Source organism: Corythoichthys intestinalis, chromosome 5 (assembly GCF_030265065.1).
Source record: "Corythoichthys intestinalis isolate RoL2023-P3 chromosome 5, ASM3026506v1, whole genome shotgun sequence".
Taxonomy (NCBI): domain Eukaryota; kingdom Metazoa; phylum Chordata; class Actinopteri; order Syngnathiformes; family Syngnathidae; genus Corythoichthys; species Corythoichthys intestinalis.
The window spans coordinates 8,633,565-8,645,167 of record NC_080399.1 but is presented as its reverse complement, the minus strand read 5'-3'; the positions used below and the strand labels follow the sequence as shown (position 1 = coordinate 8,645,167).

At 37.6% G+C, this 11,603-nt stretch overlaps 1 protein-coding gene across 1 annotated transcript; it reads right to left on the bottom strand.

Moving 5' to 3' along the window:
- Positions 1 to 1,628: 1,628 nt before the first annotated feature.
- Positions 1,629 to 9,138, bottom strand: rlbp1b (retinaldehyde binding protein 1b). Its single transcript, XM_057837306.1, has 7 exons — positions 9,065 to 9,138; positions 6,641 to 6,769; positions 6,377 to 6,581; positions 6,127 to 6,305; positions 5,825 to 5,983; positions 5,646 to 5,756; positions 1,629 to 1,822 (listed from the first exon to the last, which is right to left on the bottom strand). The coding sequence occupies exons 1-7, from the start codon at positions 9,074 to 9,076 to the stop codon at positions 1,694 to 1,696; spliced, it is 924 nt and encodes a 307-aa protein (XP_057693289.1). The 5' UTR covers positions 9,077 to 9,138; the 3' UTR covers positions 1,629 to 1,693.
- Between the last annotated feature and the right edge of the window lie 2,465 nt (positions 9,139 to 11,603).

Below are 11,603 nucleotides of genomic sequence, written 5' to 3'. Positions count from 1 at the left end.
TTTACACATAGTTGATGTATGCACAGAGATATTGAACTCTGATTTCTGTAAGTCTTTAGCAGACACTGTGGGGTTGTTTTTTTACCTCTCTGAGTATTCTGCGCTCAACTCTTGGCGTCATCTTTGGTGAACGGCCACTCCTTGGGAAGAGAAGCAACAGTGCCAAACTCTCTCCATTTGTAGACAACTTCTCTGACTGTCGATTGATGAACATCCCAACTTTTAGAGATGGTTTTGTATCCTATCCCAGCTTTATACAAATCAACAATCCTTGATCGCAGGTCGTCAGACAGCTCTTTTGACTGAGCCATGATGCACATCATAAAATGCTTCTCATCAAGACAATTCTTACCAGGTGTGTTTTATAGTGGGCGGGGCAGCTTTAAACCACTCATCAGTGATTGGGCACACACCCGACTTATATTGTTTGGTAAAAATTGGTTTCAATTGCTCTTTAAGTCTCCTTAGGCAGAGGGTTCACTTACTTATTCCCCCCCCCCTTCTGTCATTGTTCGCATGCTAACCTCATTAAAATATGAAAACCTATCAATGTTTGGGTGGTTTTAGTTAAAGCAGACAGTTTTTTCATCTGTGTGATTTTGACAAAGATCCGATCACATTTGATGGTGATTTTATGCAGAAATGTGAGAAATTCCAAAAGGTTCAGATACTTTTTCATACCACTGTACACGTGTTTGTAGTACAAGGATGCGCAGGTACACGTACTTGTAGTACAAGGATACTAAATTTTGGTACTAGTACAGATGCTTACAGTTCAAGTATACTAAATTTTAGTACTAGTGGACGTGCTTACAGTAGTAGTAGATGCAAGTACACATGTATGTAGGACTAGTACATGTACTTGTAGTACTAAGATCACAAGTACACGCAAGTACATGTACTTGGAGCACACGTACATGTGCTTGCAGTACTAGTATACTAAATTTTAGTACTTGTACAGGTTCTTGCCATCCTAGTTTACTAAACTGTCGTACTAGTACACATGCTTGCAGAACTAGAACACGCAAGTACACATATTTGTAGTACACGTGCTTACAATGCAAGTACACCAACTTGGAGCACTAGTACACGCAGGTACACCCACATGTAGCACAATTACACATACTTGTAGTACAAGTACACAAGTACTTGTAGAACGACTATACCATCCCTCCTATTCAAAATGGCTTGGACGTCTCGCCTAAATGAAGACTACACAAGTTGAGGTTTATATACACTTTATTGTACAATCAAGTGACAGTGTAGCACAATAGGGGACATTTCATCGTTGTAAACAATGGACAACAGGGGACCCTAAAGGGTAAGAATGGACAGACTCGTTGCTTTAAAAGAAAGTGTTTAGAGGGGAAGGGGGGGTCCAAACAAAGCCCAAGATTGGGTTACACAAAAAAAAAAAAAAAAAAAAAAATTGGGTGGCCATGCCAGTCAGTCAGGACTCACCAAAACCTGAAATGAATCTGGAAGTTGTCCATTTTGGATGAAAAATAAATTTATGAAGCACAAAAAAAACTCAAGGACCCAAAATTTAACTACAAGTCAGCCATTTTGGTGTCTAATTTTGCTTGTATTTTCCATGAAAATATTGTAGGCTTTACCTGGACCCACTCCCCCCCCAAAAAAACCCAAAAAAAGTCATCCTCTCATCAGGCGGAATGTAAACATAACTGGCTTTTTAGTCAAACAACTTGGCCGCCGTGGCTTTGCCATCGTATTTGGGCGCTTTGCCGTCAAATTCGGCAGGGAGGATGTCGGCGTCAAACTCCTTGTAGTAGTTTTCCAGCTCGTCTCCGTGCACAAACACCTGACACAAGAGGAAGTTATTGTAATTTTTAAAAATTATTTAACTAATAGGAGGGGAAAAAAACATTTGAATCATTCTACAAACATTTTTCAGCGAATTAGGCCCCAGAGCCTAGAGTTTGACACCTGTGATTTAGAGAATTGTATTATTTGTACTTCTTAAATTGAGTATGAGAACCCTGACGCAAGTTATTTCAACTTATTTCATCAAGTTCACAACATTAATTTGATAGAAGGAGTTTAGAATACTCAAAATGTGGGTTAATTCTACCTAAAATCTTATCTATGATGAATTCTTTCAGTGCCGACGTAAGTATTTCAATTTATTGCATGAAGTTCGTAACATTAATTTGATAGAATGAGTATAGAACCCCTAAATCTTATTTCATCAAGTTCGCTACATTCATTTGATAAAATGAGTTTAGAATACTCAAGATTTTATGTAGAATTAACTCGCATTTTATCTATGATGAACTCTTTGACGATGACTCTCTGTTGACGATGATCAACGTTAAATCGTGTCTCCTAAAACTCAATTATAACTCTCTAGATGAGTTTATCACAAGTAGACGTCCAATCCGTTTGAACTGAGGGTTAATTCTACTTAAAGTCTTATCTATGATGAACTCTTTTAGTGCTGACTTAAGTTATTTCAACTTATTTCATCAAGTTCACTACATTGATTTGATAAAATAAATTTAAAACACTTAAAATGTGAGTTAATTCTACTTAAAATCTTATCTATGATGAACTCTTTTAGCGCTGTTGACGATAGTAGACGTTCAATCGTGTCTCCTAAAACTACATTAAAACTTATCACTCGTAGACGTCCAATCCGTTTGAACTGAGAGTTAATTCTACTTAGTCTTATCTATGATGAACTCTCTTAGTGCTGACGTAAGTTATTTCAACTTATTTAATCAAGTTCACTGCATTAATTTGATTAAATGAGTTTAGAATCGTCAAAATGTGGGTTAATTCTACTTAAAATGTTATCTATGATGAAATCTTTTGGCGCTGTTGGCAATGATAGACGTTCAATCGTGTCTCCTAAAACTACATTAAAATTCTCTAATTGAGTTCATTACTAGAAAGACACCCAATCCGTTTGAACTGAAAGTTAATTCTACTCAAAGTCTTATCTATGATTAACTGTTTTAGCACTGTTGACAATGATGGATGTTCAATCTTGTCTCCTAAAACTAGATTAAAACTCTCTAGATGAGTTTGTCACTAGTAGACGTCCAATCCGTTTGAACTGAGGGTTAATTCTACTTAAAGGCTTATCTATGATGAACTCTTTTAGAGTTGACTTAAGTTATTTCAACTTATTTCATCAAGTTCACTACATTGATAAAATAAGTTTAAACTACTTAAAATGTGAGTTATTTCCACTTACGTCTTATCTATGATGAACTCTTTTAGCACTGACATAAGTTATTTCAACTTATTTTATCAAGTTCACTACATTAATTGGATAAAATGAGTTCACAATACTCAAAATGCGCTGTAATTCTACTTAAAATCTTATCTATGATGAACTGTTTTAGCGCTGATGTAATTTATTTCAACTTATTTCATCAAGTTTGCTACATTCATTTGATAAAATGAGTTTAGAATACTCAAAATGTGGGTTAATTCTACTCAAAATCCTATCTATGATGAACTCTTTTGGCGCTGTTGACGATGATAGACGTTCAATCGTGTCTCCTAAAACTACATCAAAACTCTTGAAGTGAGTTTATCACTAGTAGACGTCCAATCCGTTTGAAATGTGAGTTAATTCTACTTAAAATCTATGATGGACTCATTTAGTGCTGGCATAAGTTATTTCAACTTATGTAATCAATTTCACTACATTAATTTTTAAAAAATGAGTTCAGAAAACAAATTGCGAGTTAATTCTACTTAAAATCTTATCTATGATGAATTCTTTTAGCACTGTGACGATGATAGATGTTCAATCGTGTCTCCTAAAACTACATTAAAATTCACCATATGAGTTTATTACTAGTAGACGTTCAATCCGTTTGAACTGAGAGTTAATTCTACTTAGTCTTATTTATGATGAACTCTTTTAGTGCTGACGTAACTTATTTCAAATTATTTCATCAAGTTCACAACATTGATTTGATAGAATGAGTTTAGAATACTCAAATACGAGTTAATTCTACTTAAAATCTTATCTATCATTAAATCTTTTATTGCTGATGTAAGTTATTTCAACTTATTTTTTCTAGTTCACTACATTAATTTGATAAAATAATTTTAGAATACTCAAAATAGGAGTTAATACTACCGAAAAATATTATCTATGATATGATATTTAGCGCTGTTGACAATGATAGACGTTCAATTGAGTCTCCTAAAACTCGATTAAAACTCTAGATGAGTTTATCACTAGTAGATGTGCAATACGTTTGAACTGACAGTTAATTCTACTTAAAGTCTTATCTATGATGAACTGTTTTAGTACTGACGTAATTTATCTCAACTTATTTCATCAAGTTCACAACATTAATTTGACAGAACGCGTTTAGGATAAAAAATAAAAATAAAACTAAAAATGCGAGTTAATTCTACTTAAAATCTTATCTATGATATGATATTTCGTCCTTTTCACGATGATAGACGTTCAATCGGGTCTCCTAAAACTCGATTAAAATTTCTCTCAATGAGTTTCACTAGTAGACGTTCAATCCACTTGAACTGTGTTAATTCTACTTAAAGTCTTATCTATGATGAACTCTTTTAGTGCTGAAGTAAGTTTTTTCAACTTATTTAATCAAGTTCGCTACATTAATTTGATAAAATGAGTTTAGAATACTCAAAATGCGAGTTAATTCTACCTAATGTCTTATCTATTATATGATATTTCGCCCTGTTGACGATGATAGACGTTCAATCGGGTCTCCTGAAACTCAATTAAAACTCTCTAGAAGAGTTTCATTTGTAGACGTCGAATCCGTTTGAAGTGTGAGTTAATTCTACTTAAAATCTTATTTGTGATGAACTCTTTTAGTGGTGACATAAGTTATTTCAACTTATTTCATCAATTTCACTACATTAATTTGAAAGAAAAAAAAAAAAAAAAGTTCAGAATACTCAAAATGTGAGTTATTTCTACTTAAAATCTTATCTATGATGAACTCTTTTAGCACTGTTAATGATGATAGACGTTCAATCGTGTCTCCTAAAACTACATTAAAATTCACTATATGAGTTCATTACTAGTAAACGTTCAATCTGTTTGAACTTAGAGTTAAATCTACTTAGTCTTATCAAAGATGAACTCTTTTAGTGCTGACGTAAGTTATTTCAACTTATTTCATCAATTTCACTACATTTGAAAAACAAAAATGAGTTCAGAATACTCAAAATATTAGTTAATTCTACTTAAAATCTTATCTATGATGAACTCTTTTAGCACTGTTGATGATAGACGTTCAATCGTGTCTCCTAAAACTACATTAAAATTCACTATACGAGTTCATTACTAGTAGACGTTCAATCTGTTTTAACTGAGTTAATTCTACTTAGTCTTATGACGTAAGTTATTTCAACTTACTTCATCAAGCTCACTACATTAATGAAAATATATAGAGTTAACTCTACTTAAAGTCTTATCTATGATGAATTCTTTTAGTACCATTGACAATGATCGCTTGTCTCTGAAAACTAAATTTAAACGCTTTAAGTGAGTTTATCACTCGCAGTGAATGTTCATTTACTGTCAACCCTCCCAGTTCAAATGAATTGGACATCTATCGCCGTCGATGACAACTAACGCGTCAAAAAGAAATTCTATTGTTTTTCCAGCATACCCTCTCCAGAAGCTTGCTCTTCATGAGTGGTTTGACCACGTTGTAAGTAGTAGTGAAGTACCACGGCTGGTGGATGAAGTGCACGGCTTTGAAACGGGCCGGGAACGAGTCCTTGCGGGAGAAGATGGAAGTTCAGCTTCATCGTAAATCCTGAACGTTACGAAAGAACCGTATCGCACCTGCAGCATGTCCACCATCTTCTTAAGCTCGGTGGGTTTGATACCGGACGCCTGCTGCATGGTGAAGCCCTTAAAGTTCTCGATGATGCAGAAGCCGTTGATTTGAGTCTCCTCGTTTTCCAGGAGCTTCTCCAGGATGACGCAGTAGGCTCGTAGGATCTGTTTCAAGGGTGTAACATTGGTGGGCAAGTACACGTACTTGTGGTACAACTAAATGTACTTGTGGAAGTTGTGGTGCAAGCGCACGATGTATACGGACAGAGTTACTTCGTATGATGAACAGAATTGAAAATATTGAGCACCTCGTCAAAGGTGATCTCCTCGTAGTCCCAGTTCTCGATGTTGAAGAGAAGAACCACGCGGCCGTATTTGTCCCGGCTCTGGAGGATTCCGGGGTAGCCGGCCTCGATGGTGCTGCGTACCGCTTCGGGCGTCAGGTTCTCGAACAGTTCGGGGTACTCCTTTCTGAAACGCACGTAGCCTACAGGCGGAAAGTTGTCATGAGGACCTGAACGTTATCTCCAGAGGTGCTCATTTGGGATCGGCGTTTACCCTTCATGAGATCGAAAGATCTAGGAACGTCGTACTTCCTAGCCCGGATGAAGCGCACCAGCAGGCTGTCCGATTTCTCCCCGAAAGTCTCCAACACCCCCTTAGCCAGCTCGTCTCCGGCGTCCGCCTTCTCCTTGATCATCCCCCGCAGCTCCTTGACGGCTGACGTCCGCTTCTCGTCCGTCTCGTTCAGCTCGTCTTTGGCCTGTTTGAAACGGCGTTACGAGTCGCTTTGTTTTTGGAGACGGACGGAGAGGCGCGTACCTTTTGCCGCGTGTGGTCTGGAAGGCTGGGGCTGGGGCCAAAAACGGGCCCGTGGTCCTTGACGGTGAGGCGCTCTAATTTAGCGCGGAGAGCCTGCTCCTCCTCGGACACCATGCGGTAAGTTCCACTCTGCGGATGGAAAGGGTAATACTAAACTGCATCAGATTTTTTTTTCCAATGACGAATGAGAGTCAAAGAAAAATTGGGATTGGCAAAATTGCTTTTAAAATATGTACAAATATGTATGTATATTTATATATAGGTCAGCCAATATATCGACATGATATATTGGTTGACCGATACGGCCGATATTTCGACCCGATATATTGGTCAATGGATATGGCTGATATATCGGCCCGATATATTAGTCGACCGATAGAGGGACTTTTTCCAAAATTTTGTTCATATTGTTAATAGTTAAGTTTAGGTTTTTATCTATGCTAAAGGTCTACTGATATATCAGTCCGATATATGGACTTTATAAATAAAGGATCAACCATTAACAAATCGTCAACAAATAAATCGATCCAATATATTGGTCGACTGATATAGCCGTTTTATCAACCAGATATATTGGTCGACCAATATGGCCGATATATCTGCCCGATATATCGGGTGACCAATATATCGGGCTGATATATTGGTTGACCGATACGGCCGATATTTCGACCCGATATATTGGTCAATGGATATGGCTGATATATCGGCCCGATATATTAGTCGACCGATATGTGGACTTTTTCCCAAAAAAATTTCATATTGTTAATAGTTAAGTTTATGTACTTATATATGCTAAGGGTCTAGGGATATATCAGTCCAATACCACAGGGTCGAGCGATATGGCTGATATATCGACCCAATATATTGGTCTACCGATATGGCCGATATATTGACCCGATTTTTTGGTCGACTGATATGGTGGATATATCGACCTGATATAGTGGTCGGCCGATGTATTGACCCAATATACTGGTCGACCGATATATCAGTCAACCGATGTATCGACCTGATATATTGGTCGACTGATATGGCCGATATTTCGACCCGATATATTGGTCGACTGATAAGGCCGATATATCGACCCGATATATTGGTCAACCGATATATCGGGTCGATATATGGACTTTTTCCAAGTTTTTTTTTTTTATATTAGTAATATTTTTGTTTTTATATATGCTAAAGGTCTACGGATATATCGGTCTGATATATAGACTTTTTTTATAAATGCCAGAGGTTTGACCGATATATCGGTCAACTAATATATATAACACGATAATTTGGTTGACCAATATGGCCGATGTATTGACCCGATATATTGGTCAACCAAGATGGCCGATATATCGATCCGATATATTGGTCGACCCATATGGCCGATATTTCAGCCCAATATATCGGTCGACTGATATGCCAATATATTGCTCAACCGATATATCGTGCCGATATGTGGACTTTTTCCAAGATATTTTTTATATTGTTAAGTTTGTTTTAATATATGCTAAAGGTCTACTGATATGTCAGTCCAATATATGGATTTTTTTTTTTTTTAAATAAATGCCAAAGGGTCGACCGATATATTGGTCAACCAATATATCAACCTGATATATTGGTTGACCGATATGGCCGATGTATCGAACCGATGTATTGGTTGACTAATATGGCCGATATTTCCACCCGATGTATTGTTCGACTGATATGGCCGATATATCGGCTCGATATATTGGTCAACCAAAAGATCGGTCCGATATATGGACTTTTTTTTTTTATAAATGCCAAATGATTGGCCGATATATCGGTCAACCAATATATCGACCCGATATATTGGTCAACCGATATGACTGATATATCGACTCGATTTATTGGTCGACCGATATGGCCGGTATATCCTAATACATGGATTTTTTTCACCTTTTTTAAAAAATGTTGTTAGTTATGATAATTTGCGTTTTCATACATGTCTACGTCCCTACCATCGGTGATCATTAGTATACATAATATTACGTTTTTAGACATTATTTACAGTAAAATCAAATATTAAGGAGCTCAAACCGTTGATGAAAAAAAATGACCGAGTCATCATTGCATTCTGCTATTTTAAGCTAAGTTTGGTAAATGTCCTTCATTACCGTAATTCAAAGCTTTCATGAGAATCACCCATTCAGTACATCTGGATTATTTTTTCATGACGTCTGGTTTTGTTCCCAAAAACAAAAGCTCTTTTGTATAATGTGTCACGCTCAAGTTATTTTTTTTCCCCATTTTTGAAAGAAACCTAATCCACACGAGAGCCTGCGTTAATCAATAAGACCTCAGTGTTGCTCTAATCTGTCTCACATGAATGCTGTAAAACCCGCAATTATTTTTTAACAATGAGCTTTTTTTTGTTGTTGTGAATGGAAAGACGCCATTTTGTCACCGTGTACTCACAACGACAGCCATGTCCGCCGATTGTCACGCTCGGGTTGATGCAGTCTGCAAGACGACAAAAAAAGACATTTGTGCTGAAGTCAAGGAAAACAAGCTATTTTCATACTTCTGCTGTGAATTGGAATTACTTTATCACTAGCAGACGTCGAAATCGTTTGGACGTACGGTACAGTACTGGCCAAAAGTATTGGCACCCCTGCAATTCTGTCAGAAAATGCTCAATTTCTCCAAGAAAATTATTGAAATTACAAATGCTTTGGTAGTAATGTCTTCATTGATTTTGCTTGCAATGAAAAAACACAAAACAGAATGGAAAAAAATTAAATCATTATCATTTTACACAAAACTCCAAAAATGGGTCGGACAAAAGTATTGGCACCCTTTGAAAAATCAAGTGATGCTTCTCTAATTTGTGTAATTAATAGCACCTATTGCTTACCTGTGACACATAACCTGTGGTGACAATAACTAAATCACACTTGCAGCCAGTTAAAATGGATTCAAGTTGACTCAACCTCTGTCCCATGTCCTTGTCTGTACCACATTGAGCATGGAGAAAAGAAAGAAGATCAAAGAACTGTCTGAGGACTTGAGAAGCAAAATTGTGAGGAAGCATGGGCAATCCCAAGGCTACAAGTACATCTCCAAAGACTTGAATGTTCCTGTGTCTACAGTGCGCAGTGTCATCAATAAGTGTAAAGCCCACGGCGCTGTGGCTAACCTCCCTAGATGTGGATGGAAAAGACAAATTGACGAGAGATTTCAACAAAAGATTGTGCAGATGGTGGATAAAGAACCTCGACTAACATCCAAACAAGTTAAAGCTGTCCCACAGTCCGAGGGTACAACACATAGGCGGAGTTTGACTTTTGGGGCAGGGGGGACACAACATGTTGATGACTCCGAAACCCAGTGTCAACAATTAAATTAACTTACAAGAATATTAATGATACTAAGTTGAAAATGAGCGTTTTTTTTTTTGTTTGTTTCCCGACATTCTTGAGGGGAATCCTAAATCAAGATGCTTAATACAGCTATATTCCATTGAATATGGTACGCCCGCCGGTGTCGTGCCAATGTAGTTACCCCCGTCAAAAATTGTATCCCCTGCGCGAGCCACCGCGCTGCACAGATTTGCTTGATTTCCGTGTTTTAGTGATGTAGTTATCGACGAGGTTTTAAAACATGGCCCATCCATCAAAAAAAAAAAAAAAAAAATTTCTGTTGTATAACGTAACATACAGTACTGTAAGTACTGAACGTGAAAAAAGGCAATGTTTCACTGTTTTACTTGCAGGATGACCTATAACTGTTATTACTGTAATTCAACTCTGTACTGGAGTTTCTCCAATTTAATGAACATTGATGTCCAAAATTCTTTTCTGGCTTCAATTTATTGTTTAAGTCAACATAACTCATCTAATGTGTGTGTTGAGCACTCCCGCAGCCAGGGGACACAATTTTTGACGGGGGTAACTACATTGGCAAGACACCTGTGGGGACCCTGTTTTACAATTCGCGTCTTTAGTGGGACAAATTAAAACTCACCATTTTGACAGTGGTCTCTAGCGTTTCATGGTCCACATTTTCAATTCTTGGTTCTTGCTCAGTGGTTGTTGCCGCTTTTGAAAGCTTAGGTTTGAAAAAAATTACGTATATCCATCTTGCCTCTTCGGTTCTCGGGTGGTTTTGGCTAAGCAAAGCAAATGACCGTCTAAGGTGCTAGTTACATGATCTGTTTGAAATATAATTTTGGCCCATTATAAAAATCTTTTTTTCTTCATTTCATTCATTATTGTTTTTTTGCTTTACAACTATTTTAGACAATATTTGGCCGAAAAATTCTTAATTTTAAAATCATATATAAGTCACTTACATGCAACGACACTTTTCAGCCACCAGGGGGGCCTGCCCCCGCCCCTTAAACTCCACTTACGGTACAACAGTGTCAACCCTTACTATCCGTCGGCGTCCGAATGAAAAGGGACTCTGTGGTAGGATACCCAGGAAGACCCCACTTTTGACCCAGGCTGGAGTTTGCCAAAACTTACTTGAGAAAGCCAAAAATGTTTTGGAAGAATGTTCTCTGGTCAGATGAGACAAAAGTAGAGCTTTTTGGGAAAAGGCATCAACACAGAGTTGACATGAAAAAAACGAGGCTGTGACAGCCCTGGCCGTTTAATTATTGTTTTTTGAGACTAAGGCAGCTGGCTGCCTCCCCTCCCAACGTGACGTAAGCTGATCAACGCCGGATGGACAGAGGACGTCGCCGCTGCTGATTGGCCACAAAAAAGGGCGCAAAGCTTGAAAAGTCAGAAGCTGTCAACTGACAGCTGAGGTCGCATTGGACAGCATTCGTGTCGCGGTCCTCCTCTCCTCTCGTGTAAATTTGATCACGAGTTTGATACACTCCTGCTTTTTCGGTGAGGTCTTTTGTGTTTATTCGTTATTGGATTGTTTTTGTTCACCTTTGCAAATAAGAGCACTGAAGCAGTAGGGGTAAGCTGCCATTTCTGTTCAACTGATTTTCTACCGTTTT